This window comes from Phlebotomus papatasi, chromosome 1 (genome assembly GCF_024763615.1).
Source record: "Phlebotomus papatasi isolate M1 chromosome 1, Ppap_2.1, whole genome shotgun sequence".
Classification (NCBI taxonomy): Eukaryota; Metazoa; Arthropoda; class Insecta; order Diptera; family Psychodidae; genus Phlebotomus; species Phlebotomus papatasi.
In genome coordinates, this window is record NC_077222.1 from 90,216,194 (window position 1) to 90,243,883 (window position 27,690).

At 34.4% G+C, this 27,690-nt stretch overlaps 6 protein-coding genes across 6 annotated transcripts; all 6 read right to left on the reverse strand.

The window, feature by feature from the left end:
- Nucleotides 1-683: 683 nt before the first annotated feature.
- LOC129809675 (retinol dehydrogenase 12-like) lies at nucleotides 684-2,418 on the reverse strand. Its single transcript, XM_055859700.1, has 4 exons — nucleotides 2,159-2,418; nucleotides 1,592-2,101; nucleotides 936-1,134; nucleotides 684-869 (listed from the first exon to the last, which is right to left on the reverse strand). The coding sequence occupies exons 1-4, from the start codon at nucleotides 2,352-2,354 to the stop codon at nucleotides 746-748; spliced, it is 1,029 nt and encodes a 342-aa protein (XP_055715675.1). The 5' UTR covers nucleotides 2,355-2,418; the 3' UTR covers nucleotides 684-745.
- A 349-nt stretch (nucleotides 2,419-2,767) lies between these two features.
- On the reverse strand, nucleotides 2,768-4,276 carry LOC129809677 (retinol dehydrogenase 11-like). Its single transcript, XM_055859702.1, has 4 exons — nucleotides 3,959-4,276; nucleotides 3,391-3,900; nucleotides 3,135-3,327; nucleotides 2,768-3,065 (listed from the first exon to the last, which is right to left on the reverse strand). The coding sequence occupies exons 1-4, from the start codon at nucleotides 4,152-4,154 to the stop codon at nucleotides 2,942-2,944; spliced, it is 1,023 nt and encodes a 340-aa protein (XP_055715677.1). The 5' UTR covers nucleotides 4,155-4,276; the 3' UTR covers nucleotides 2,768-2,941.
- Nucleotides 4,277-4,952: 676 nt separating this feature from the next.
- On the reverse strand, nucleotides 4,953-6,701 carry LOC129809674 (retinol dehydrogenase 12-like). The gene is made up of 4 exons (XM_055859699.1): nucleotides 6,408-6,701; nucleotides 5,839-6,348; nucleotides 5,368-5,572; nucleotides 4,953-5,297 (listed from the first exon to the last, which is right to left on the reverse strand). The coding sequence occupies exons 1-4, from the start codon at nucleotides 6,598-6,600 to the stop codon at nucleotides 5,174-5,176; spliced, it is 1,032 nt and encodes a 343-aa protein (XP_055715674.1). The 5' UTR covers nucleotides 6,601-6,701; the 3' UTR covers nucleotides 4,953-5,173.
- Nucleotides 6,702-6,808: 107 nt separating this feature from the next.
- LOC129809681 (retinol dehydrogenase 12-like) lies at nucleotides 6,809-11,058 on the reverse strand. Its single transcript, XM_055859706.1, has 4 exons — nucleotides 10,805-11,058; nucleotides 10,234-10,743; nucleotides 8,029-8,236; nucleotides 6,809-6,958 (listed from the first exon to the last, which is right to left on the reverse strand). Exons 1-4 carry the CDS (start codon nucleotides 11,001-11,003, stop codon nucleotides 6,835-6,837), a joined length of 1,041 nt encoding a protein of 346 aa, XP_055715681.1. The 5' UTR covers nucleotides 11,004-11,058; the 3' UTR covers nucleotides 6,809-6,834.
- Nucleotides 11,059-11,370: 312 nt separating this feature from the next.
- On the reverse strand, nucleotides 11,371-14,825 carry LOC129809444 (retinol dehydrogenase 12-like). The gene is made up of 4 exons (XM_055859272.1): nucleotides 14,731-14,825; nucleotides 14,160-14,669; nucleotides 13,205-13,412; nucleotides 11,371-11,479 (listed from the first exon to the last, which is right to left on the reverse strand). Exons 1-4 carry the CDS (start codon nucleotides 14,801-14,803, stop codon nucleotides 11,371-11,373), a joined length of 900 nt encoding a protein of 299 aa, XP_055715247.1. The 5' UTR covers nucleotides 14,804-14,825.
- Nucleotides 14,826-15,608: 783 nt separating this feature from the next.
- On the reverse strand, nucleotides 15,609-24,188 carry LOC129809678 (retinol dehydrogenase 13-like). Its single transcript, XM_055859703.1, has 6 exons — nucleotides 24,152-24,188; nucleotides 23,478-23,908; nucleotides 23,287-23,413; nucleotides 22,731-22,901; nucleotides 19,032-19,525; nucleotides 15,609-15,727 (listed from the first exon to the last, which is right to left on the reverse strand). The coding sequence occupies exons 2-6, from the start codon at nucleotides 23,585-23,587 to the stop codon at nucleotides 15,619-15,621; spliced, it is 1,011 nt and encodes a 336-aa protein (XP_055715678.1). The 5' UTR covers nucleotides 23,588-23,908; nucleotides 24,152-24,188; the 3' UTR covers nucleotides 15,609-15,618.
- Nucleotides 24,189-27,690: the final 3,502 nt, after the last annotated feature.

Genomic DNA, 27,690 nt, shown 5'->3' on the forward strand with positions numbered 1-27,690 from the left:
GCCAGCTTGCAATTACGGCCAACTTTTTTGTTCCTCGAATTTCCATGAACTTTTAGATTTTACGTACTCTAGAGATTAGAAAATGCAAAAGAATAACAAAAAATGTAGCTTCGACAAAAGAGATGACGTGAAAAAGATATTGGAAGAATTCTCGAAGGGCAAGGAACTATGAGAATGAAGGTGGCCGAAATAGGGCACCAAAGCTATATCTATATTTTTATTCATTTTTAAATGTATTAAGACTGATTTTATAGTAAATAAAGACGGTAAACTCTTTACAAGGTTCCAAACAACACTCTTTTAGAAGAAAGAATTAAAAAAAAATTGTATTTAAAATATTACATTTCAAACTTGAGACTTTGACGCTTGCATGCAACTATGCCGAAATTTGGCACACTTACCCTACCCTTTTATAAAAACGAAAGCACGTGACTTCTGAATTTTAGTCATTGCAAAGAATTAACATAAGACAATTTTAATATTGATCCTCATCTCATGTTTCAAAAATATATCACAGATTTTTCCTGTGTGTCAACTCGAATATTCAAGTAGAAATATTTAATGCTACTTGAAAAACTGTATACTTAAGGTATCAATTACTACAATGACGTCGCTTTTTTCTCTCAACAACTTTAACGATCTGAGTGGAAAAGAAATTCTTCACTAAACCTCTTAATATGTTCTTTACACCAATAAAATTTTATTATAAAAAATAGCTAGTTACAAAATCAGAAATCATATAAGTTCACTTGTAGCGAAAATCACTGGGAATTTTGGCCAGACGAATACTCTCATTCCAGACAAAATCTCTGATGTCTTCATCCCTTCCTTGTCCTTTCAATTTCTTGTCTGGAACTTCTTCACAGTCACTGTAAAAAATTAAATTTTCTGTGAGATAAGACAGCTTTGGAGGTAGTGATTCAGCAAGAAGTCACCTGAAGTATTTCCCAGAAACCGTTGATAAATCAGGATCAACAGCTAAACGAATCGTGGTTTGAGCTCCAGACTTAACAGATTTCGTGAAAAAAGTAAGAGGTGATAATATCCATATTACAGGCTTCGAGATGTTCATATTTCTCCAGATTTCTGTCTTAATAGCTCCAGGATGGAGACTATTGACAGTAACGTTTGTTCCTGAACAAGGATGAAATGAAGGGAAAATGAGATTTTTGCTGTAAGCCAAATGCCTTATGTCTTAGATAGACTTATCACTAAACCCTTTAAGGACGATTGGGTCACCGTTGACCCAAAAATGAAATTTTTCCTACGGACATCTAAAGTTGTGTATTGCTCTAAAACAGAGGTGTGCAAGAACCGTTGAAACCGAATATACGTCAAAATAAGTTTGTTCTGGTAGCGTTTTTACTATTGACGTACATGTTTCATTTGACGTTTATTCGGTTTCAACGGTTCTTGCACGCCTCAGCTCTAAAAAGTCAGAAAAAGTGTTTTATCTGCCCCCCGATTTTTGACCCTGTCGTCCTTAAAGGGTTAAATCGAGAAACGGCTTAATGGGAAACTCATGAGAATGTAGTTTAATCATTCTTAAACTGTCTCTTGGCTTAAGTCGTATGTCTGTGCGACACATTACCCTCCAATTTCTTGGCAAATATCTGAGTTGTAAGGACTTGAGCAAGCTTAGAGTTATAATAAGCCTGAAGCTTCCCAAATTTTTTCTGTAGATGAAGATCGTCCTTTTTAATTTTTCCAGAAGCGTAACCAATGCTAGAAACATTCACAATTCTTCCTTGAGGAGCTCTCTTAAGATGATCAAGCAGAAGATGAGACAGGAGGAAGTGACTTAAATGATTGACCTGGAGGGTAGTTTCACAACCATCTTTTGTTATCGAGTGTGGAAGATAGAGTACTCCAGCATTGTTGATCAGTACGTCCAGATGCTTCTCTTCCTTGGAAAACTCTTCAACAAATTCTCGGACTGAATCCAGAGTATTGAGATCAAGGTGTCTATTGTAGACTTTTGTGTTCCCTGTTGCTTGGACAATTTCCTCACGAGCTGATTCACAGCGATCGTAGTCACGACATGCCAGATAAATCTTGGCATTCCTCCTGGCCAAATCGAGAGCTGTTTCCTTCCCAATTCCTGGCCAGAATGAAATTTTATACAAGGGGTTGCAAAGATAAGATTAAAAAATTTTACCTGTATTAGCTCCAGTAATAATAACTACTTTTCCGTCCATTCTCAAATGATCCTTTTGGAATTGACCACCTTCAATATATTTTCTGCAAAAGTAAAAACCCATTGCGGTAATTCCAGCCCCAAAAATATAGTTCTCCACGGGAATTCTTTCTCTCAAAAGAGTGATTTGTTCAGATAAATTGTTATATAACTCCATTACACTTCCACGGTCAGAATATGAATGATTTGTCGAAAATGAAATGGAACAATCAATTGTTATGCGTTTATCTCTCCCATATCATGATAACGTTTAAAGAGGTAAATGAGAAACAAAATTAAAAAAAACATGTAGATCCAAATTGTACGACAAATCGTAATTGATTGATTTCTTCTTAAATCGTTTTTAGTCCAAGTTCCGGTTTAACTATAGCCCCTTCCGAATCGCTATTAAAATTTCTTGTTCTCGCTGAATTTCCTGTCTTAACTAAGGTCAAAGGCGCACCTTCGTCAGGAAACAATTTTTTACAGGTTCGTTAAAATATGAAAATTTATTTATATCCAATAAAATGCAATACTGTTTTGTCTTTAATCTATCTCTTCCTGTAAAAAAAAATTATTCAAATTTCGTATCCCAAATAGTACCAAAAAACTTCCTATGGGTCATCATAAGACAAATTCTTAAAGTACCAATATAGGTATTCCTTTAACTCTAGTCTGATTTGAAAATACATTCTTCAATCCTTGTTGACTTTTCATAAAATTTCACTGTACCCATATTTAAATACAATTATAAATCGTATAAAATTATTTGTAACGGAAATCACTTCGAATTTTGGCCAGGCGAATACTCTCGTTCCAGATAAAATCTCTAATATCTTCATCTCTTCCTTGTCCTTTCAATTTCTTGTCTGGAACTTCTTCACAGTCACTGTGAAAAGTAAAAGTTTAAGTAATTATATAAGACAGCTTTGGAGAAAGTGATTCAGCAAAAAGTTACCTGAAGTATTTCCCAGAAACCGTTGATAAATCAGGATCAACAGCTAAACGAATCGTCGTTTGAGCTCCTGATTTGACGGATTTAGTAAAAATTGTAAAAACTGAAAATACCCACATAAGAGCCTTTGGGACATTTCTTCCAATGTCTGTCTTAATAACTCCAGGATGCAGACTATTGACAGTAACATTGGTTCCTGTATCGCAAAGAACAAATAAAATAAGAAGGTCTTCCTTTAATTTATAAACGTGTGTCCTACCTTTCAATTCTTTAGCAAATCTTTGCGTTGTAAGGACTTGAGCAAGTTTTGAATTATAATAAGCCTGCATCTTATCAAATTTCTTCTGTAGATGAAGATCGTCCTTTTTAATTTTTCCAGAAACGTAACCAATGCTAGACACATTCACGATCCTTCCTTGAGGAGCCCTCTTAAGATGATCAAGCAGAAGATGAGATAAGAGAAAATGACTTAAATGATTGACCTGGAGGGTAGTTTCACAACCATCTTTAGTTATCGAGTGTGGAAGATAGAGTACTCCAGCGTTGTTGATCAGCACGTCCAGATGCTTCTCTTCCTTAGAAAACTCTTTAATAAATTCCCGGACAGAATCCAGAGTATTAAGATCAAGGTGTCTATTGTAGATTTTTGTGTTCCCTGTTGCTTGGACAATTTCCTTACGAGCTAATTCACAGCGATCGTAGTCACGACATGCCAGATAAATCTTGGCATTTCTTCTGGCCAAATCGAGGGCTGTCTCCTTCCCAATTCCTGACCAGAAAGTCATTTTATAGAAGACCGCGTAAAACAGAATAAAAAATTCTCTTACCTGTATTAGCTCCAGTAATTATGACCACTTTTCCGTCCATTTTCAGATGATCCTTTTGGAACTGACCACCTTCAAAATACCTCTTACAGCAGTAGAAACACATTGCGATAGCTGCAGCTCCAAAAATATAATTCTCTAGGGGAACTTTTTCGGTCAGGAGAGAAATTTGTTCAGTAAAATTGCTAAATAAATCCATTTCACTGCCACCACGATCTGAATACGAATGATTTGCCGAAAAATAAAATGAAACAAACAACTAAAATACGTCTATCTCTCCCTCAAAATATGTTAACATTTTGAAAGATAAAAAAACGAAAATAGAAAAATAGACTAAACTGCAATGATTCAGATAGTAAGCATTAGGGGTCTTAACTTTTCCTTGTTTTTATAACGCTGTGTCATTATCATTTTTTCTTTTCTTCTTCTTAACTCTTTCGCGTCCATAGGGTAATGTCATGACTCGGGGAAAAAAGTTTTTTTTGGACATTTACATTAATTGAAATCTATCTGTTCGTGCACGACATCATAATAGAAGGATGTAAGATTCTTGGCTCATTTTCTCAAGACTCCAGTTAGATTTCAATTAATGTAAATAGCCAAAAAGAAACTTTTTTCCCCGGGTCATATATGACCCTATGGACGCGAAAGAGTTAAACGGACTGTAAAGGTGTGAATTTGATTATTGAGACTATTATTTACTAAATTATTTGAAAAAAAATCAATAATATTAATATATTTTTGTTATCTATGTGCTAGAGACAAGTTTTCAATATTTCAAGTTTTAAGTTTAAAAACCATTTTTAAGCAGGAATGACAAATTTATTCTGAAGAAAACTAATATAGGGCAATCATCTTATAGATGAACCCCTCATAAAAATAAGAAAACTAATGCAACTTGATTAAATAACACAACTTGCAATTTCGATTAGCTGATACAATTTTGTCACATCATAAACTGATTTGTTTAATTCATCTTTTTATTTTATAATCTAATTTTTTAATTTACACTTTTAATAATATTAATTAAAAATAAGAAAAAACCTCTTAAAAAATGTCAAATTATAAAAAAAATTTGAAAGCCAAAATCCTCGATATTTCTGAGTCTTAGAACCGCTTCAAAATCACGCAATTCCACCAAAAACTGTCAAAAATATGATCTCTAGTGAATATGAACAGCCAATAAAAAATTTCAAAGTCTTTAAATTTATTTCACAATTATTTGTAAGAAAAATCACTGGGAATTTTAGCCAGGCGTATACTCTCCTTCCAGATAAAATCCCTGAGGTCGTTATCTTTAGCCGGATCCAACAATTTCTTCTCTTTAACTTCTTCACAATCACTGCAATGACAATTTTTTTTGTTGGAGATTAGATAATGAAGCTTTGGAAAATGATTCGGCAAAGACTTACCTGAAGTATTTTCCAGAAACTGTGGCCAATTCGGGATCGACAGCACAACGAATTTGTGTCTGAGCCCCTGATTTAACGGATTTATTGAAAAGAAAGCCAAAGACAGGATTCATTATCCACTGAAGTGGTTTTGGGATGTTCATATTTCGTCCGATTTCAGTCTGAATAACTCCGGGATGGAGACTGTAAACAGTAATGTTGGTGCCTGAAGGAAAATGGTAGTTAGAGCAAGAACTTAACGTACCGCAGATGCTGGTAACTTTGCCCTCCTTGGATGACTTTGAGCCCCTCCTGTTCGTAAACTTTTCTTTAAGTGTAGCAGATAATGATGGTCTTTACCGATCCGATCTACCATGTCTAATAGGTGAGGACCATTCTTAAACATTAGAATTAAAGAAAAGCTTACGAAGAGTAGGGAGTCAAAGTCATCCAAGGAAGTCACGTGCATCTACGGTATGCTTAGTGTCCTACCTTCCAATTCTTTAGCAAGTCTCTGAGTTGTAAGGATTTGAGCAAGCTTCGAGTTGGCATAAGCCTTATACTTCCCGAAGGATTTTTTAAGATGAAGATCATCTTCATCTATTTTGGCTCTACCATACAGTAAACTAGACACATTCACAATCCTTCCTTGAGGAGCTTTCTTAAGATGCTCCAGAAGAAGATGAGTAAGGAGGAAATGACTGATATGATTAACCTGGAGGGTAGTTTCACAACCATCTTTAGTTATAGAGTGAGGAAGGAAAAACACTCCAGCATTGTTAATCAGGACGTCCAGGTGCTTCTCCTCTTTGGAAAACTGAGCAGCAAAATCTCTAACGGACTTGAGAGAGTTCAGATCGAGATGTCTATTGTAAATCTTTGTATTCCCTGTTTGCTCAATGATGTCCTGTCGAGCTTCTTCACAACGCTTTTGATCTCTGCAAGCCAGATAAATCTTGGCATTTCTCCTAGCCAGGTCCAAAGCTGTTTCCTTTCCAATTCCTTCAAAGAATTCATGGCTACTAAAGAATAAAATTGCGTAAGTACCTCACAATGCTCACCTGTATTTGCTCCTGTTATGATAACGACCTTTCCATCCATCTTCACATGATTCTTTCGGAACTGACCACCCTCAACGTATTTCCTATACAAGAAGATCGTCACAATAGCAACTCCAGCTCCGAAGATGTACCTCTCCAGAGGAAAATTCTCCCTTAGGAGAGCGATTTGTTCAGAGAACTCAAAGAACTCCATCACACTGTGATTCTAAAACGTGAATGAATAGCCCAAAAAAGCCTGAACCAGATATCAAAATGAAACATTATCGCTTCGATAGAGAATCGAATGTGATAAGTTAACCAGAAGATAAAGAGTAAAACTCTACAACTGATTCTGCGAAAAACGAATATATTGCTTTACATTAATCGTTAAAAAAAAAACAATATTGTAAATTTTGAAAATGTATTTCTTTAGGTTTAATTAAATTGTCTATTTGTAAGAGAAGTCAATTGGAATTTTAGCCAGTCGAAGACTCTCCCTCCAGATAAATTCTCTAGTATTTTTATTCTTCGCCTGTGGGAATATGAATATCGGATGGACTTCCTTACAAGCGCTGTTGAAAGAGAAAGATTTGTGATTACATAATGATCTAGCTACTGAAGTCAAATAGGGGAAAGCGCTCTACCTTCGGACGAATTATACTTCGCACAAATCATTTTTTTCAATGTGTTATGAATAAATTTGGCCAATTAAAATATTATACCTTAATAGCTAGTCCAATGCCTCAAATTTTCAGAAAAAGATCTATGGGTGAAATCCATAAAGAACATACACTGAGAAAAAAAAGGCTACGATTAACTTTTTTCGTCATAACTTTAACACTTTTCAGGTGTAAAAATATATCAACATTTTTTAATGTTATAATTTTACATCTTTTAAGGGTAAAATCAACATGAAAATAGGGTAACTTTAACCCATAATACACCTAAAAAGGGTAATATTTACACTGATTTCGGATCAATACTGCAGGGTAAAATTAACATTTCCGGAATGTTACACACAGAAAAATGATAAATTCTTAAATAGAAACACCCAGGAATTTAATTTCAAATCCCATCGAATGAATGCCAATGCCCTAATTCTAAATCCTTGATCATTCAGTTTTAGTTGAAATTTGCAAATCTGTAGACATTTTTCATTTTCCAGCTAATGCTGAACTAAAGTTCCCGATCTCTTAATTTGAAAGAGCTAGGGATTCTAGCTCATTTCTTTCGCTCAGAGCTTCTAAACTCAAACGCCTCGGGGATTCACGTCCAATTTAAGTTCCCAGGATCTTATATATTCTTAAATTTAGAGTCAAAATTTTTCTGTGTGTATTTTAACTTTTTCGGATTTCTCTCCGTGTACCTACAAGGTGTTACTTCAATATATTGCCAAAAATTGATATTTCTGGGGACATTTAGACTTATACAGATCCTAGATTTAGATTGAAGGACAACCTTTGATCTCTTGAAATCCATTTATGGGATCTGGGGCAAATTGTGGCAAATCAGATATTTTAAAAATTCGATATCTTCAAAGGTAAAAGATTTCTCATTTTTCAGATTTCTCTCAAGTGTAGAGAAAAAAATGAATTGTCCGAAACTTGAGTCCTCCGAAGGTAGCGCACTTTCCCCTACTTACGAAAAGAATTTCCCAGAAACTGTTGCTAATTTGGGATCAACAGCACAGCGGATTTGTGTTTGGGCTCCAGAAGTTACGGATTTGTAAATTAATAAATTGATTGCAAAACTTATAATCCAGCTGAAAGGCCATGGAATAAATGGTACATTTCGCCAGATGTCTGTAGAAATAATACCTGGATGGACTACGTTGACAGTAACATTTGTTCCTGGGAAATAGTAATAATAATAATAATAATAATAATAAAGTGAGGAATAATTACGGTTTCATGCACTTCTTTTCGACTTATATTTTTATTTACTGAGCTTTTCATAAAATCAAGAAAGAGTGTATTATTGCACAGATAAAGTTTAATTCAAGAAATTAGATAACTCATCTTTACTTTTGGGTTATGATAACAAAGAATACAGTAGACCCTCGCTCAATCGGCTCTTTTTCAATCGGGCGATAAATTTTGTTGACAATTTTCATATTTAAATATGAAGCTAATTTGTTCAAATTTGCTGTAGTTCTTCCTATTTTATCGTGATTTTTATAATTGAGCGCTTTTTGTGAATTTTACAAAAGCTTTGACGCCCAAATCTATCGATAAATCGGATGACATTTTCAATTGAGAGAGAGTCTTCTGTAAAGTGATTAGAATCGAATAGGGAAAGCGCACTCCCTTCAGACAACTCGAGCTCCGGACAACTCATTTTTTTCGATGTTCTTAATGAATTTGATCTAAGGCTTTATTCAGGAAATTTGAGATACTGAACTAGCTATTTAACATATTATTATCATAAAGCATCAAACATATTCGAAAAATATTGGAAAAATGAGTTGTAGGAAGCTTGAATCGTAGCACGCTTTCCCCTAACCAAAATCAAAATTATCTAAATTTCTTACTCAAAAGCCAAACGAACGTTTCTTTTCGTTCTTAGGTAGGAAAATAATCCCAGGCCAGTGGCATTAAACAGGGGGCATGAAAACCTGCACCAAAAATTAGGGAAGCCCGAAAATTAGAGAATGAAAATAAGGAAGTGTTTTAAAAAAAAGCTGCTGTAAAAAATTTGACCTGCATCTAAAATTAGAACAATATATGAATTGGTATCTGGGTGGGCTCATTTAGCCATGTATTTCACAGAGTTGGATAAAAACCAAAAACCTACCAAAAACCTTTAATAAACTACCAAAATCCTTTAATAAAAATGAACGCAGGACACCAATTGTCCTTTCCGGAAGCGAGAAGGTATTAATTCAGAGTTAAACTCCTCTCTTCAATTCTCTAAAGCTTTTGACGTACTGCACGTCCTGTGCTACGTAGGCTACGTAGAGCTACGTCAGTAGCTACGTAGGGGAAATTTTTAATGCATATTTTGCATTTTACATTAAGGAGATATAAGGTAAGTAATTTAGTTCTTTGGCTTCCATACACTTACTGACTGAATATAAATTTTAACACTGAATATCGTCAAATTCAAAAGACTCACCAACTTAATAGGGAGGGGGCCTAACACACTATAAAAGAATTTGAAGAGAGGTGAGTATTAATTAAAAAGATTTATACAATATATAAACTAAAAAACTGATCCTATGAGGCTATCCTGATGATTTGATGACCTGTTTGATTTGGTCTTGTTTTTATTTCAATTTCTGCGTTTGTTAGTTATTTAATGATATTCAGGAATTAAATTTAATTATTGGTTTAATCTTTCTTGTTTTTTAATAAAATAATATAAGTGACATTTCTTTCTACAATTGGGCGTATGCCCGAATGGCTCACAGCTCAGTTTGAGCTAGCCATTCTCAATTTTCTCTAACAATGCTTAAAACCGCACAAGTTGGACAGATCAGTGTTTTTCCTGTTTCTTTTTCTTTATGATTTTATGTGAAAAGATTTTGTTACAAGTTGTCTTTTATCATACATTTGATGACTAATTTACCATGGCATATACAACCTACGAAAGAGCTTTTCCATCGTTTTGGTCTGGAGGTTGGGCACCAACGCTAAGACGGCGGTGGACGCAAAGTCACAAACATCTCACAAAAATCCTATTGTAACGCGCTATTAAGACATTGTTGATGAAATAAATTATCTATCTATCTATCTATCTATCTAAACTCATTTAAAAAAAGCTTCAATTCCTTTCAAAAATTTGAGAAAAAGCCCAATTTTAAACGTGCCCCGCTTCACCCATATTGCCATTTGACTAAAGAACTTACCTTTTAATTCCTGGGCAAGCCTCTGGGTTGTGAGAATCTGAGCTAGCTTAGAATTTGCATAGGCCCTCATCATTCCGAATGATTTGTTTAGATGTAGATCATCCTTATCAATTCTTGATAATATGTAAGCAATACTAGATATGTTAATTATTCTTCCTTGAGGAGCTCTCTTGAGATGTCCAAGAAGAAGATGAGACAAGAGGAAGTGACTGATGTGATTAACCTGGAGGGTAGTTTCACAACCGTCTTTAGTAATCGAGTGCGGAATATAGAGAACACCAGCATTGTTGATCAGTACGTCCAGATGCTTCTCGTCTGTGGAAAATTCTTCAACAAATTCCCGGACTGAATCCAGAGTATTGAGATCAAGGTGTCTATTGTAGATTTTTGTATTCCCTGTGGCTTGGATGATTTCCTTACGAGCTAATTCACAGCGATCGTAGTCACGACATGCCAGATAAATCTTGGCATTCCTTCTGGCCAGATCCAGGGCGGTTTCCTTCCCAATTCCTTGTCAGAAAGTCTTTTTTATTCACCAGAGCATAGGTAGATTAAAAAGAAATTTACTCACCTGAATTAGCTCCAGTAATTACAACCACTTTTTCATCCATTGTTATGTAGTCTTTCCGGAATTGTCCACCCATAACGAAATTTCTGAATAACAGTATCACAACGATCACCACTGCAATCATCGATCCCAGAATACAGATTTTTAGTGAAATACTCTCCCTCAGGAGATTGATATATTGAAAAAAGTCTGATAACTCCATATCCTACTGATGCAACGTCCCAATGATGAATGATTTACCTCATAAAGCCAGCGAATTAAGATGTCCAACCTGCTATGGAATTAAATGCTTTTCATTCACTCATGTATTTTCTTCATAAGTATGTTTCTTCTACAATTTCTGAAGTTTTCTTGATCAGAGAATTGCTTTACAGCGTCATAAGTAAAGATAACAAGATATAATGTATAGTTCTTTTGCACATATCAATTTAATTGTCTTGTCTTTATATCCCTTTCATAAAAAAATGTTAATTCCAACATTTTGTAGCACCTTTGATCTCTTCGACAATAATTCATATTATATGGTAATGAAACGCTAATGATAAGATCAATATTTGTAATTCATTTATTTATACATTTCTATCGTACAATTCAGTAAGTCTCAAGCTCTCATTCCACAACCATTCAGCAGTCTGCTCGTCTTCTGCATGAGGAACTAGATCCTCCTCTTTGACTTCACTGCAAAAGATCAAAACAAAATAACACGTTATTGGTTGCATTAATAATCATACAATCTCAAGTTCATTAATTTGCGTGCTTCACGTAATTTTCAAGGAACAATTGTCCAAAGTGTCTCTTTTCCCAAGTCTCATTCGTCACTTGATTAAAAATACTTGATACAGAAAAGCTGATAAAAATTGAGAATCAACCTTCACCTTAACTTTCCACGTTTTATTGTTCGTGGTTCGTCATAAGTAATAAGGTAATTTTTATTATTTAATAAAGTGCTTGTACATCATTGTATTGCGTGTATCGAAGTTATTTTATTGATTACCAAATGAAATGTTGAAACGGAGGAAGGGTTCATAAGCATAATTAACTAGAAATGACCAGAGATTCATGATTTTTTTAAAGCTATTCATGAATCATATATCAATTCCATTGATACAAAGAAACGAAAAAATATAAGTCGTATTGACAATTTTCTATATTATTCCAAGGTCTTTAAACTCTACTCTTACCTTCACAAGGCTTAAAATACTTCTTACCCGATTCAACAGTTCATTGGATTCGCATAAGGCGTATGTTTAGTCGTATATAAGGCATATACTACTCTAAAAAAAAATTGAAGCAACTTATCTAAATATCGTATCTCCGGGCCCAGGGCTAGCCAATTATCTCATTACCCTAAGACCTAAACGTCTCACCCTCCCTACGAACGCTCTCCTTTCTAGTTTATCTCGAACGATCCCATTCTAGTCTAGCGTTTAGAAATAACCTCGTGAATTACAAAATTATGATCTTTAGAACGTTATAGAAGAACAGACCTTTTCATAGAAAATAGAATGTAATAAGTTATTCAGAAGTTTAAGAGAAGCTCAACAACTGATTCTGCGAAAAACTTTGATATATATTAAATAATAATAATGCTGGCACAACATTCCATGAAAGAACAAAGCCTTTCTGCAAGGGAATTTCTAGACATGCATTATTATTTTTTCTTGTACGGGATGAGGTTGTCAGTTTCATGTCCGTGGAATCAAGTGCAGAGAAGCTCACTGGATGCAATCCGAACTCCAAACACCTTTAATGCCAGGAAAGTACTTGGTGACCTAAAGTGGATTCGAACCCGGGACACTTGCATCACAGAGCGAGTGCTCTACCACTTGACACATTGAGTGCTTCATATTAATCTTAAAATAGTGTAGAGCGTATGGCCTATTCGACACATGTCAACCCAGTCGACGAATGGCCGTATCCCACCAATCCTAATCATTTATTCCTTTGACACGCCCAACCCCATGTAATCCATATGGGACCTGAAGGATGTTATATAGTGGTCTTGTTGCTTATGGCAATTAACACTAGTCTTCAATGAGTGATCGCCAGTCGCCGTGGATAGTTCACTTTGTAGAAGTGAAGAAAAATGGGTGATACCTTAAGTTCTCGAATTCTCCTAAAATTGTTTAATTTTATTTAGGTGAGTTCCATCAGGGCTTACAGAAGAAAAACTATATATCGTAAATTTTAAAAATGTTTTCTTTAGATTTAACTTAACTGTCTATTTGTAAGAGAAGTCAATTGGAATTTTAGTCAGCCGAAGACTCTCCCTCCAGATAAATTCTCTGGTATCTTTATTCTTCGCTTGTGGAAACAGGAATATCGGATGGACTTGCTTACAAGCCCTGTTGAAAAAGAAAGACATGTGATTACATGATCTAGGTTCTGAGGTCAAATACTTACGAAAAGAATTTCCCAGAAACATTTGCTAATTTGGGATCAACAGCACAACGGATTTGTGTTTGGGCTCCAGAAGTTACAGATTTGTAAGTAAATAAATTGATTGCAAAACATATAATCCAACTGAAAGTTCGTGAAATACATGGTACATCTCGCCAGATGTCTGTAGAAATAATACCTGGATGGACTGCGTTAACAGTAACATTTGTTCCTGGGAAACAATAATGATGTTAAGTGAAAAATATTAACGATTTCATGGGACATCTTTTTTGGACTAGGGCTTTTAGCTCCGATAACTACTCGAACTACACAGAGAGAGCAGTATAAGCCCTTGATTTTTTCACCTCCCAAAATTTTCATCTCCCTATCATCCACATCTACATCCTTTCTTTTCATCAGAAAGATGTCTTTTTAAAATATCTCAAGATCTAAACTATTATTTCTTTTCTTTTTTGGACTTTCTTAGTTGATAGTATCCTAGTGGTGTTGCCCAGGGGCTAAGGACCACCGATAAAAAACGACAAGTATTTTTTATAAAGATACTAAAAACTATGTTTTTAAAATGTAGAACGCGCGAAGAACTTGATGTTCTTAAATAAATATAGAGACTTCGTCTTAACACTGAAAAATACTGAGTGAGTGTAAACTTTTTGGAATATTTTTAGATTCTTCACCTTCAAGTTTCAGCACAAAAACAATATTCTTCTTAACTAATTGTAATTAAATCACTACACTTATTGATATCTAGAAACATTTTCAGAGGAAATTTCTGGGAATGAAATTTTAGAGGATATTTATTCCTAAAAACCTTGATTATCAATATAAACCGAATCCACTCCGCGATGGGTTCTTCTAATATAATAGTTACGTATTGGCAAATTAAAAAAAAGTCTTGGATACTAATAAATTGTTTATCTATGGGAACTATAGGAATCGTTCTTGTGGTAAAGAAACTTACCCTTTAACTCCTTGGCAAACCTCTGCGTTGTGAGAATCTGGGCTAACTTAGAGTTTGTATAGGCCCTGATCATTCCGAATGATTTGTTTAAATGTAGATCAGCCTTATCAATTCTTGATAATATATACAAAATACTAGATACGTTAATTATTCTTCCTTGAGGAGCCCTCTTGAGATGCCCAAGAAGAAGATGAGACAGAAGGAAATGACTCAGGTGATTAACTTGGAGGGTAGTTTCACAATTATCTTTAGTCATTGAGTGTTGAAGACTAGCAACACCAGCATTGTTGATCAGAACGTCCAGATGCTTCTCGTCTTTGGAAAATTCTTCAACAAATTCCCGGACAGAATCCAGATTATTGAGATCAAGGTGCCTATTGTATATTTTTGTGTTCCCTGTGGCTTGGATGATTTCCTGACGAGCTAATTCACAGCGATCGTAGTTGCGACATGCCAGATAAATCTTGGCATTCCTTCTGGCCAGATCCAGGGCGGTTTCCTTCCCAATTCCTGGCCAGAAAGTGTTTTTTATTCACCAGAACATAGGTAGATTAAAAAGAAATTTACTCACCTGAATTAGCTCCAGTAATTATAACCACTTTTCCATCCATTGCCACGTAGTCTTCCTGAAACTGTCCACCCATAATGAAATATCTAAAAATCAGTATCACAATCACAACCATCACAGTCACAACTGCTATTATCAATCCCAGACCCAGAATATAAAATTTCAGTGAAATAGTCTCCGTCAGGAGATTGATATATTGAGGAAAGTCCAATAATTCCATATCCTACTGATGGAACATTTCAGTAGTAAATGATTTATCTCGTAAAGCCAGCGAATTAAGATGTCCAACTTGATATGGGATTAAATGCTCTTTTATTCAGTCATATATTTTTTTCAATTAGTACCTATATATTTCTTCATCAGAGATTTGGTTTATAGCTCAATAACTAAACATATTAAGATTTAATGTTTAGTAGATTAAATGTGTCGTCTTCATATCCCTTTCATAAAAAATGTTAATTTCAACAAAGTTATACAGTAAAAACTCTGAAATTCGGGCATATTTGACCGAAATGTCACCTCAATTATAGAGAAATTCGGGAACTTTAAGCTTTTTTAAATGCAACGATTTTTTTGTTCATGACGTCGAATTTAGTATATACTCATATTTATTATAAATTCCAAGTTCCAAGTTTTTTAATAATTAAAAATCACTTCATAACTATCAAAAACTATGGCAAATTTGCTTCATTTGATAATCATAAATCAAACCTGAAAAATGCAGACAAACTTTTCTTAAATTTAACTGCTGCCCGCATTAAAAAGTATCCCGACCTTAAGACAACCGAATTAGAGAGAGTCACCTGTAGCACCTCTGAGCCCTTGGACAGTGATTCATATTATACAGTAATGAAAAGATAATGATAAGATCAATATTTATAATTCATTTATTTATACATTTCTATCGTACAATTCAGTAAGTCTCAAGCTCTCATTCCACAACCATTCAGCAGTCTGCTCGTCTTCTGCATGAGGAACTAGATCCTCCTCTTTGACTTCACTGCAAAAGATCAAAACAAAATAACACGTTATTGGTTGCATTAATAATCATACAATCTCAAGTTCATTAATTTGCGTGCTTCACATAATTTTCAAAGAGCAATTGTCCAAAGTGTCTCTTTTCCCAGGTCTCATTTTAAGAAAATATTTCTTAATAAATCTTTTGAAATGTGAAAACCATCCTCATTCATTGGAATATTTAAGAAAAGAATTATTTATGAAAGTAATACAGTACGTCTCCAATAGCGTTAATTCCTAAGCTTTTTCAATATCTATCTTTGATAAAAATTGTATAATTTTTGTTATGTATAAAAATGATTAAAAAAAACTTTTAAGCATCGAACAATCGTAATTAAAACGACTAATAAATAAAAAAAAACTCAGAAATATAAAAATCAAACGGATTGGTCCTATTGGAATGATTGGAATCGTACTGTATTTTCAAAGGGACAGATAATCCTAACCGGCTTATGTAGGTGAGATTCTTAACGTGAGCTAACTCGGAGTGCATGCAAATTCGATTTGGAGCTGAAGTTGGGAGACGCCATTCAGTTATCTTGAATAAAATTCGTGAAATTATACAAATTTTGTATTTAAACCAAAATATCAAGGATTTGGATGAACTGACAGAAAAGTGTTATATGGGTGAAATGTAGACCAGAATGTTCTCTATAATTTTGCCGTAGAACTTGAACTCATCGATTACTCAGAAGCCAAGATAAGCGAGGTTTTTTGTTTCTTAACTCGTTTTTTCATCCAGAGTTCCCCAAGTAGTCATTTGTTGAACTTCAACTATATCAAAGAATTGTTGTATTTTGCGGGACTTTCCATTTAAACCCCTATTTTAAGTGTCTCGGTGGAGTAGAGGCAGTCAAATTGGCATCTGAGGGATTTCAAAGCGTTATTATTGGAAAAATCAATTTTTTCACACTTAAACGGCAAAATCGGAGTGATAGCGTAGTCTGACCGGAAAATGATGTATGGACGAAATGTAGAGACAAATGTCCTCTACAATTATGTCGAAGTAATCATCAAAATCGGTTCAGCGACAGTCGAGATAAGTGAGGTTATGTGATATTGAAATTCGTTTTTTGACTGTGGCGCCCCTGGTGTTGGTCCCACGAAGTTCAAATGTTCTAGAAAGTTGTAGTATTTGGTGAGATCTTTCGTTTAAGCCCTCATTCATCAAAATCGGTCACATAGAACCGGAGATATGATTTTTTGAATTTTGTGAACTTTGACCCCTCATATCTCCGGTTCTGTTTTAACCACAGCGCACATACGCACCATTTTGGAAACGTCCTAGACTGGACTACAACATACTAAAATTTCATTAACTTGCACAATGCCGTTTTTGAGAAAAGTGACTTTGAATTTCGATGAATTTTGACGCTATCACAGCGCCACCTGTGGTGACTTTTTGAACTTCCATCTGAAAGTGCTCATCGAGACGAAACCAAAAAGGTAAAATTTATGTCGCTATGTTAATTAGAACCGGAGATAGAGGCCGGTCAATGTTCGAACTTTGACCCCTTATAGCTCGGGTCAGGGGTTTTAGATCGACTTAAGGTTTTTTTTGTTTGATAGGTATAATCAACGGCTACAACATACTAAAATTTCAGCCCGATTGCATAAGGAATTTTTGAGTTATTTAACTTTTAAGATTTAAAAATTTTCTTTTTAATAATAGCGCCCCTAGCGGTGGTTTTATGAACTTGCGATGTTAGAAGAGGAAGTGGCATTTCACGAGAGCTTTCCAAAAAGCCCCCATTTTTTAAATTCTGACAATTAGAACCGGAGTTATGGCCATTTTAAGAAAATTTTTTTGGACCCTTATAGCTCGGGTCAGGGGGGTCGGGGGACCTTAAGTTTGGTATTGATGGAAAGCTCTAAGGCCCAGCTATAACATACTAAAATTTGAGCCCGCTCGATGCCATAGGGCTGGAGCTATTGAGAAAACAAAAAAAGGGGGGTCTTCAAAATGTCGGAAGGAGGGGTGGGGGGTGGGGGGTCAATGCACCATGTTGCAATTTTCATACGATATTTAACCTTTGCCGAAAACCGCAAGTCGATATCTTTTTTAGTTTAGGAGCTATTAAGCTCCAAAGAGCGGCCGGACGGCCGGCCGGCCGGCCGGCCGGCCGGGAACGTAACTTAGCCCCCCATATATTCGTGATCAGGAAGTGGCGAAACACATTTTGGCCAAGTTTGAGCGCGATCGGAGGACATGAAATTTTGTTAGGATTATAGTAGGTGAGATTGTTAAGAATCTCACCTAATAATCATCGAATGGCCATTGCAAGGAGCTCTATGAAGCTATTAATATCTGAATCTGATTTCCGATTAATTTTTCCGAATTTATCTCATCAAATTTTTTAAATTTATCACACTGTTACAGAATTCCACTACTTACTAAGAATATTGTCTTGGTTTTGCTCCAACACGTCACATTTTTTTAATTAATTGTTTTATATATTACTGCTCGAACTCAAAGAGAGAGCAGTTATATAATTCACTTTTTTCGACTTGCGACGCGGCTAGATGCCAAACGGTAAGAGATATCGACTTTCCGGACTTTGATGACCTCTCCAAATAAGTCAACATTATTTAGGACAGGTTTTTTTCTTTTTCTCTCCACCCCCTGCTCCCTCTTTAAATATCGAACAAATGTCGAATATATTTTGGAGCCAGTCAAGATGAATATTTCATCATTAGACACATATGTTCAAAAAACATTTTGATATCGAATTTTCGAAGATCAATTTAACCGCTTTGGAGAGCATATTTTTCAACCAATTTCCTTAAAGAATTAAAGAAATGATCTTTTAAAGGATAATTGGTATTTTTTTGGTTTCAGAAGTCTTTTATGGTCTTTAAAGGTATTCTGTTTAGAAGAATATTTTTTTTTTTCAAATTTATTTACAAGATTGTCTATTACTCGTAAGGTCGCTTTCATTAATTTCTGGGTCACTTCCTGCATGTTCAGCGGATTTAAACCATTTTAGAAGTCACATGAAGCATGTAAATGCTTTATGCGTTATCAAGTAGGAAATGCAATTATAATAATTCCACTCAGGTTGACTGGTTGAATTTATAATCTTCCGAAACGTTAGCTTAGAAAAAATTGCTGTTCCATTATTTCTTCTAAAATTAACAAATATTGTTCATACATTTATTTATGAACAGTGTGCATAAAACCAAAGTATAGTTTGTAATTCTGTCGCACGATCTGGAACTATGCCCACAGAGAATTATTTTGCTTATCTCCCCCAAAAATCTTGACCAATTGAGCAAATTTAACTCACCTGAAATATTTTCCGCTGATGAACTCGAGTTTGGGATCAACAGCTACCTTGATGCTCGTTTGGGCACCAGATCTGGGAGTCTTCAAGATGAATGTGGACAAAACAGGTCCAACAGCATGAGCCAGTCGATGGATACGCATGTGGCGTGAGATATTCGTGAGCACATTTCCAGGATTTACAGCATTAACAGTGACGCGCGTACAGCGAAGTTGATGAGCCAGATGCCTCGTGAACAGTATCAAAGCCAATTTGGACTGATTGTAGGCTGAGATACGGTCGTAGGTCTGTCTGCTGTCCAGATCATTCTTGTTAATATGTCCCTGAGCATAGAAGTAGGAAGACACATTGACGATGCGACTAGGTTCAGATTTCTTCAGAGTGTCTAATAAAAGGTTTGTCAGCAGGAAATGCCCCAAATAGTTGACCCCAAAGTGCATCTCATGACCTTCCTTAGTCAGCAAGTAAGGGGCATAAAAGACACCAGCATTGTTTATCTAGAGAAAGAAATTTTTATTGAAACTATTTACTACTGAGGCCTCTGTCATTTTCAAAGACTGCAAAATTTGCAAATCTTTTATCTTAATTTTTTGTCAAAGAAGACACGGTAGAGGAGACCGGGGCAGAATTAGCCACGGATTAAATTAGACAGTGCATTGGGGTGTTATAGTTTTTCCTTAGAAAGATTCATGAGCTAACTACAATTAATTCAGTGTAATAACCTCCCTGCCTATTCATGGAAACAGGAAGGATGCCCATTTTTAACTATTCCAAGACGTAGAATGTCCCAAGGAACCCGGAAACTTTTCATAGAATTCATTAAGTAGATTTGATTTCGGTACTCCAACTACGCGCGGATTTGAGCATTCCCTTGTCTTTCCAGAACGGTTTAAAGTTTAAGGCTCTTTGCACTGCATCTTATTTGCAGAGTTGATGACCCTTTCTTTCTTGAGGTAATTATACAACCGATACAATCTACGTCACAAAAGATTCAATAAAAAAGACACCTGTCCGAAAAAGCAAGCATAATCTCACTGATGCATCTCTGACAAAATTGCCCATTTTTAACACGAAAAACAGGCTACAAATCACTACTAACGTGAATTAACACAATATTCAATAAATATTTAATAATATCACTTAAAAATATAGAAAATATTAATAATAATTAGTAGTTTGCGATATAGCTAAACAAGACTGCAGTACATAAAAAGTTCTGTCAAATTTTTCGAAAGAAACTGCTCACATTGAAAGTTTCAACATGGAAATTTTAATTCAAATCATATTAAAAATTCGACGAATTTAATGTTACGCCCTTCTAAGAAGAATAAATATTTTGATACAATACATTATTCATTAAATGTTGAAAGAAAATTCCACAATGTTAATCAATTTATTTGTGGTGTCCAAAATTATAAACAAAGGGACCAAAATTACAAGCTGTCCGAAATTATAAGCAGTTCTCCTATCACAGTCAGTTTTAAGTGATTTAATTCTTTTTATTACCGCTTTCTTTATGGCATCAACTGTGATAAGTCAGCGGTATTCGCATCAAGAATTTATTGACGTGAATATATTTAAATAGAATTTAATTCTAATCAATATTGTGTTATGGGTTGATCAAAATTGATTTTTTCTAGTCAAAAAGGATAATTGATTAACCACTCTAGTTTTTTACTGTGAAAACTGTAAAAAATAATAATAATAATTTTCACTTCTGGCCTCTGTACACTAGAGAAATTTATGTTCATATTGAAGTGTTTTTCCAGTACAAACATAAGGAATTTGCTTCAATATGGACATAAATTTCTCGAGCGTATATAGAAGCCATTAAAGTCAATATAATAATAATAATAATAATAATAATAATATTTATTTCCAACATCATATCTCAAATGCGGCTGCCGACCGACTTCACAACCGGTCTCCCCAAGTAAACGGCAGAAACCTTGGTTCACAGACCGTATATGCCGAAAAGTATTGTACAAAGCATGTTACATATTAATCAATACAATTCAATAAAATATTCAATAATTCAGTAATACTTTATGTAACAAAAAACACGTACAATCTCACTTATGGGAAGGCAGGGACAGGGCAAGCGAGACAGATGGGCCAAAAGCAACGGCGGGGCCACATAAGTGGCTCGTATTGTCGTTGCTGAGTTCGGAAGAACAAAAAAGAAATTCCAATCACCAATTTTTGTTCTTATAAATCCAAGAATATTTTAATAGTAAAATAATATTAGTAGAACGTGTAGAAAATGAAGAAAAAATATCTTACTGGTTTCATCAGTTTTTCTAAGAACATTAATTTTAATATATATTTATATTTAAAAATTATTTAAAAAAAAAACTTGAACGACTTGCAAACTCTCTTTCGCATTTACGGCCATAATCTGTATTTAGGCCCGCTTTGGAGTAGGGGAGGGCCTGCATGTTTGAGACGCGGGTAGTTTGAGATGCAATGTATTATTCTTTAATTGTGGCAAAAACACTAATCGAATTATTTTTGTTAAAGTCTATACTAGTAAGTATACTAATCGCTATATAAAATTTCAAAATAATTTTCTGAGTTTCGGAAATAATGCCTTAAAGTCAAAATACAAAAAAGTGTTTAAAACATGCCGGCTCTCCCCTATTTCAATTTTCCTTTATTTTCAAAACAAAAATTTTATTCCATATAAACTAAAACTAATAGTAGTAAATATTTTCTATTAACTTCGAATAATAAAATGAAATTTTAGATTTGGGAAATAAAAAAAATGGTAGGGCACATTTCCCTGTATGCTGCATTTTATAACTGTTTTAATAAAATTGCGTAATTTAAAATTCAATAAATCTGAACTAGCAAAGGCTTATCATAATTTTTAGTGTTTAAATTCTTTTTCAAAAAGAACGCTAAAATAAATAAATTAACAAAGTATTATTTAAAAAATATCTGATGGAAAATTTGCGATTTTTTATCTTCTATAATCACTTTTTTATGAAATTAAAAAAAAACTAAGTGTACCTAAATTTATAGGGGAAAGTACTGTCCCTTCGAATAATGTGAATTTATTTTACTTCTCCTGAGAGATTTCCACATGATTGTCACATAATTATCAGTATTTGATAATAAGCTAGCTAATATTTAACAGAAATGTTTAAGCATGAACGTTCGAAGGGATAGTACTTTCCCCTATAATAATATTTTATAAAAATCAAATAGTTTTGCGTGCAGAAATTTTTCTTAAGGAAAAATGAGATTATTTGTTAAGTCTGTCTGAATTGGAATAAAAGATTTATAAATAAGCAGAAAGAATATACCGTAAATACGGGTCACTATGCAATGCACTCCCATTTTTCGCAAAGCATTGCTTTAGTTCTAGGAAGGGATGGTCGCATTGACCATAAGGGCTATTAAGGATTAACCTTAGAGAATTACGGTAATTTACGTTAAAAAATAAAATTTCTATCAAAAATTTAAAGAAAATTCAAATTGAAAATATTTGAAATTAATTAGAATTTGAAAATTAGAATTTTGTCAAATAAAAAGATTTAATAGAAAAGAAGATTCTCTTTTTGTAGAATAATATTTGGAACTTTTTTTGAAATTAAACCTGTTTTTTAAGCTCTTATAATCTTTGCAAATTTTCCTTTCCACATGTGAAACATCAAAATAATTTTTTTTAGTGATAGAACATCCCATTTAGGTACTCACCAGAACGTCTAGACGAGTTTCTTCATCCAAGAATGTACTAACGAAGCTCCTGATGGAGTCAAACGATGCCAGGTCAAGAGATCTGTTGTAAATGTTGGAATTGTCGGATTTACGAACAATTTCCAATCGCGCTATTTCGCACTTTTCGTAATTTCTACAAGCCATGTAAATCTAAATTTGAAAAAGAAAAAGAACAGGAAATTTCAACGATATTTTCCGGGGAGTTGTTGTTTGTTGAACAAAAACAAGCAAAGAACATTCCAAGAATTCAATTGCACATATAAACCTATAATTTTAAATTGGGAAAATCAACTCAATTTAAGAGAAAAGCTTTCTTGCAGGTCATTTGGACGAGTAATCACTCTTGATTAATTCTATCACGCACTATTGAGCACTCATGAAACAGTTAATAAAATTGTTACCAGCGTCCATGCCCTCCTTTTCACATCAATAATTTCCTAGCACTTGCACTTAAGTCTTTGTGATTTAATCCTCTTTGTCACTGATTCACATTTAACCATTTATATTGCACAAATTTTCACTAGTTTTCTCTTACCCTGGCACCACGTCTGGCAAGATCAAGGGCAGTTTCGAATCCAATTCCAGAACTGGAACCTGTAATGATGACCACTTTTCCATCCATTCGATGATTCTTTCTGTATTGCCCTCCCTGGGCATATTGTCTGCAATAGAGCCAAGTGTTAAAATCTCTAAGAAACTTTCTAAAAAAAAAAACAGCGATTATACCTAACATTGTAGAGAATCACAAACAAGAGGAGGAAACTGGCCAGAGAAGCACCAAAAATAATCCATACTTCCACGTCTATTTGACTCAGGAGATCCAACATCTCTATCATAAGCACTAACTAAACTTCAACGGCAAGAAACAAAATCCAACTGCAAGTTTTTTTTACAATTCTAGAGGCCTTTATAGACATTTTGCAATCCAGTGGAACTTCCTGTGCTTCTTAGAGCCCCTCCATACTAATTTGTCCGGAAGACTTTGGTGTAACAGAAGCAAAGAGAAAACCTTGCCATGCGAGTGCGTTTTGTCGTTAAAGAATATATATTAGTTCTTAGAAGTTCACAAGTTATTGCAAGTGATCCAAAAACTTTTAGGCCCATTTTAAATGTATAAAGACTTTTTATAGGTAGTTTACTTCAATGTCCGTACTTATCTAAAAAGTACGATAAAAATTAAAAATAAATATTTTAATTTTTTGTGATTTAGAGAGAATGGGGAAGTATTTTAGTCGTAAATCTTCTATTTATTTCTTTGTAAGTGCCTATAAATTAGCTGAAGAAGAAACATTTTCTTGAATAGCATCATTAACATCGCAATGTTTTTAATATTACTTTAGTCTAATCAGTTAAACAGAAAAACAATTAGCAGAACGATACTTTCCAAGTTTTATATGTACCAGCATTTTCCAGATAGGGCTAAGTCAAACACTTTTGAACTGGGGCACCTTTGAATTAAGGCTTTTTCCTACTATTTTTAAAAAGGACTGAGCCATATCATAATGCAATTTAACTCTACATTGTGAATATAAACTATATCATGGTAAGGTTCAGATCCATTTAAAAATAAGAGAATAAGTCATATTTCAAAGGTATCCTAATTCTAAGGTGTCCCACTTTCCATGACAGAACTTTGACGTTTTCACGTGAAGTTCAAACGATTTTCCTCAAAAAGCAATTTTTGTCGATAATTGTTCCCAATGTGTAGACCGTGTAGAGATCCTAACTGCTCTTATAAAAAGATACTTACACTTTAGGGAAAAGAATCACCAGGAGTTTGTAACTTTTCATGATTTTTACGCATGGAGAGGCACTAGGCCTCCTGCAAGTGGGAATTTTAGCTAAGTTTTCTTATACGGGCTTCAGACTAAAGACCTAACCATATGGCTTACCTGTTCCAAATTCTTATCAATCAAAATTTCTTGGAAAAAAATCAATTAGAATTGGATTATTAAGGACAGTGACCTATAAGAATCTGAAAAAGCAGTAAAATTGGTTGCTATTCAGGGTTTTGAGACCTTATAGAGAACGGGGCTAAACCTCAAGTCTGAACATCGTTTTATACTGGGATTGGGTTTTATCGCGTTGTCAAGTCCATACCCCGCGGAATCAAATGCAAGGAAGTTCACTAATGCCAGACAAATTTCTCATGAACTAAAAGAAATTCGAAGACGGGGCCCATTGACCCGACTGACCCATTAAGTTCATTCATGAGAACAATTTGTTGCCCTGGGCCATGAGATATGCAATTTATCGGCCTTATCAGACCCAGGACACGGAGCCCGAATACACCCTCTGCCTCACTCCAACCAAGACTGACTTTCCCTGCACATAAATACGCTCCCTTCTGTACCGTTCTAAAAAGAGGAAAGTACTCGTTAATTTCAAAACATGACCGCTTCAAGTCTTAAGCCTTTAAAGACGATTGGAACACCGGTGTCCCATAAAGAAAATAATTTTTCCTGACTAAATAAAATTATTTTTTTCTTATGTCTGTACATAATTGTAAAGTAGAAGGTTGAAGGAATCTAGAATATTTTTTGCAAGTCTCTAGCTATTTGCTATGTAGTAAATATTTAAGCTCAAAAATGGCGGTTTTTTAAATTCTTACATTCATAATTTATTTTATTTATTTTTTATACTTTCAATTTTTTTTAAGCAAATCCCCTTTGACAATAAAAACTACAATACTCATACGTAATATTTTTCATTAAAGCGAAGAATATTATTCATTGGTATTGTCAGAAAAATTACTTAAATTTTTGGGCTATTTTTGTCCCTATCGTTCATAGAAGCACAAATACACCGAATCAGACTCTTTGGACTTTTCAAGGTTAGATGTAAGACTTATCATTGATTATGTTTCTCAGTTTAATTTTTATTGTTCATTTTCAGTCCGTAAAAAGTGTCTCGTCGTTAAAGGGTTAAACTCCCTCGGAGTGAACTGTCCACGGCGACTGATGCTGATTCAATGAAGTACGGAGATAACTGAATCAAACAAAAAACAAAGACTCCAGCCACTTTCATCACCCGCCTAGCAATGATGGATTGAGTGTGTCATAGGAATGAAGGATTGGAATTGGTGGGTTTGGCCGTCGACTGGGTTAAGAATTGTCGAATCAGCCATACGATCTACACTATCTAAAGTTGTTTTTTTCTTAAATATGTACATAATTACAAAAAGGTTGCATGAATCTAGGATTTTTTTTTTTGCAATCTCCAGCTATTTGCTACAGGGGAAGGATTTGCGGGTTCGCACACAAAAATGATGTTCAAGTTGAGTGATTTATTTTCTGACTATCAAGCAGACCGTATCGATTCCTCTACTATGCCACAAAATCTTTTACGTATAACGCTCATAATCCCACCTTACAAAATCCCAGGAAATCCTTAGATTCTCCTGTAGAAGAAAATGAAAAAATAGTGGCGATTTGTATGAAATATCAATGAAGTTTCTATCTTCGTACACAATTCATGTCATCATAGAGCACCCTATTTTCACCGTAAATTTTGCGCCGAACGCTAAAAGTTGCACATCACTGTTTAATTTACATTGAACTCTAATCTACTTGATTAAAGGTTTGTTAAAGGAATAAAACGCTTTAATATCACTTTTTTGGAATTTTTCTAAAACATGTTTTCGTGACAATAAAAACCACTTTTTGCTTGGTTCCATGAGAATTTTACTCTGGAAAACTGTTAATCTGGTAAATGTTTTCTTGAAAAGCCTTGATCTCACCACGTTCACTAAAAGTTCACTAAGTCAGTAAGTTTTTTAAAGCTTAAATTAAAAGTGACTAAATTGCTGCAAGCGAGAAGACCACACAGCTCCATTATTCCTCTATACGGAGCCGGATAGGGAGAGATGGGGCTACTTTTTTTTTTAGCTATGGGGCTACATTGATATACAACTTTTTCACATGTTTCTTAAGAAAACTGGGTTTCAACGTAATAAAATTTATATATATAAAACAAGACTAAATAAAATAATTGTAAGGCCTAGCTTCCTTCAGAAATATGCGAAAAAATCGAATATCAATGTAGCTCAATACACTGAAAGTGATCCGAAAAAGTTAAAATAACATTCCGGAAATGTTAATTTTACCCAGCATTATTGATCCGAAATCGGTGTAAATATTATGCTTCTTAGGTGTATTATGGGTCAAAGTTACCCTTTTTCATGTTAATTTTACACTTAAAAAGGTGTAAAATTAACACTAAATAATGTTGATATATTTTTACTCCCAAAAACTGTTAAAGTTATGAGGAAAAAGTTAATCGCACCCACTTTTTTTTCTCAGTGATAGCTCAAAATAATCCCACTTCCCCCTATATTCAAAAACGTTTTTGAATGCACACCACTAAAGTTTCCCTCATTCCCACAGCTGCAGGAATTAGGATTTAGCACAGATATTGAGTTTCCTTTAACGCTTTAAGAGGACGAGTGGGACACCGGTCGTCCCAAAAACAAAACCATTTTTTTCTGACTATAGAAAGTTTATTTTGTCCTCTAAATATCCCGAAAAATTAGTTTCTGTTTTTGGAACACCGTTGTCCCATTCGTCCTTAAATGGTTAACATGAAAAACAACATAAATGTGCGTTTATGTGAAATATGTTCAAAAATCACTTATGAAAGCGCTATGAAAGTTTATCGTACATGTGATTCTTTCATTGAACATTCAGTTGGTGCAAGCTTGAAAAATATTTTCAAAAAAGTAATGCAAAATTACTTTTATGGTAAATTAAGCTAATTCAAAACCTGCTCCAAATGGAATTTTTTCGCTACTCCAAATGGTAACGTCACTGTTTTCATGATAAATACAGTAAATTATATTTGGGCCAATCCATCTCAAAACGACCGAAAAAATCGAAAATCGAGGGGTCATGGTCTTAGATGTTTTTGAATTTTACATATGTTAAAGTACACGATAAAATAA

Coding starts and splice junctions, on each gene's coding strand:
- LOC129809675 (XM_055859700.1), bottom strand. CDS start 2,354: ATGGAGTTATATAACAATTTATCTGAACAAATCACTCTTTTGAGAGAA. Junction 1,135..1,591: donor ATTTGCCAAGAAATTGGAGG/GTAATGTGTCGC, acceptor ATCCTTGTTCAG/GAACAAACGTTACTGTCAAT. Junction 870..935: donor GTTTCTGGGAAATACTTCAG/GTGACTTCTTGC, acceptor AATTTTTTACAG/TGACTGTGAAGAAGTTCCAG.
- LOC129809677 (XM_055859702.1), bottom strand. CDS start 4,154: ATGGATTTATTTAGCAATTTTACTGAACAAATTTCTCTCCTGACCGAA. Junction 3,328..3,390: donor ATTTGCTAAAGAATTGAAAG/GTAGGACACACG, acceptor TTTGCGATACAG/GAACCAATGTTACTGTCAAT. Junction 3,066..3,134: donor GTTTCTGGGAAATACTTCAG/GTAACTTTTTGC, acceptor TACTTTTCACAG/TGACTGTGAAGAAGTTCCAG.
- LOC129809674 (XM_055859699.1), bottom strand. CDS start 6,600: ATGGAGTTCTTTGAGTTCTCTGAACAAATCGCTCTCCTAAGGGAGAAT. Junction 6,349..6,407: donor CATAACAGGAGCAAATACAG/GTGAGCATTGTG, acceptor AATTCTTTGAAG/GAATTGGAAAGGAAACAGCT. Junction 5,573..5,838: donor ACTTGCTAAAGAATTGGAAG/GTAGGACACTAA, acceptor ATTTTCCTTCAG/GCACCAACATTACTGTTTAC.
- LOC129809681 (XM_055859706.1), bottom strand. CDS start 11,003: ATGGAGTTATCAGACTTTTTTCAATATATCAATCTCCTGAGGGAGAGT. Junction 10,744..10,804: donor AATTACTGGAGCTAATTCAG/GTGAGTAAATTT, acceptor CTTTCTGACAAG/GAATTGGGAAGGAAACCGCC. Junction 6,959..8,028: donor GTTTCTGGGAAATTCTTTTC/GTAAGTAGGGGA, acceptor CTCTTTCAACAG/CGCTTGTAAGGAAGTCCATC.
- LOC129809444 (XM_055859272.1), bottom strand. CDS start 14,803: ATGGGTGGACAGTTTCAGGAAGACTACGTGGCAATGGATGGAAAAGTG. Junction 13,413..14,159: donor GTTTGCCAAGGAGTTAAAGG/GTAAGTTTCTTT, acceptor ATTGTTTCCCAG/GAACAAATGTTACTGTTAAC. Junction 11,480..13,204: donor GTTTCTGGGAAATTCTTTTC/GTAAGTATTTGA, acceptor GATCTTTTGCAG/TGAAGTCAAAGAGGAGGATC.
- LOC129809678 (XM_055859703.1), bottom strand. CDS start 23,587: ATGATAGAGATGTTGGATCTCCTGAGTCAAATAGACGTGGAAGTATGG. Junction 22,902..23,286: donor TTGCCAGACGTGGTGCCAGG/GTAAGAGAAAAC, acceptor TTTCAAATTTAG/ATTTACATGGCTTGTAGAAA. Junction 15,728..19,031: donor ATCAGCGGAAAATATTTCAG/GTGAGTTAAATT, acceptor GATCTTTTGCAG/TGAAGTCAAAGAGGAGGATC.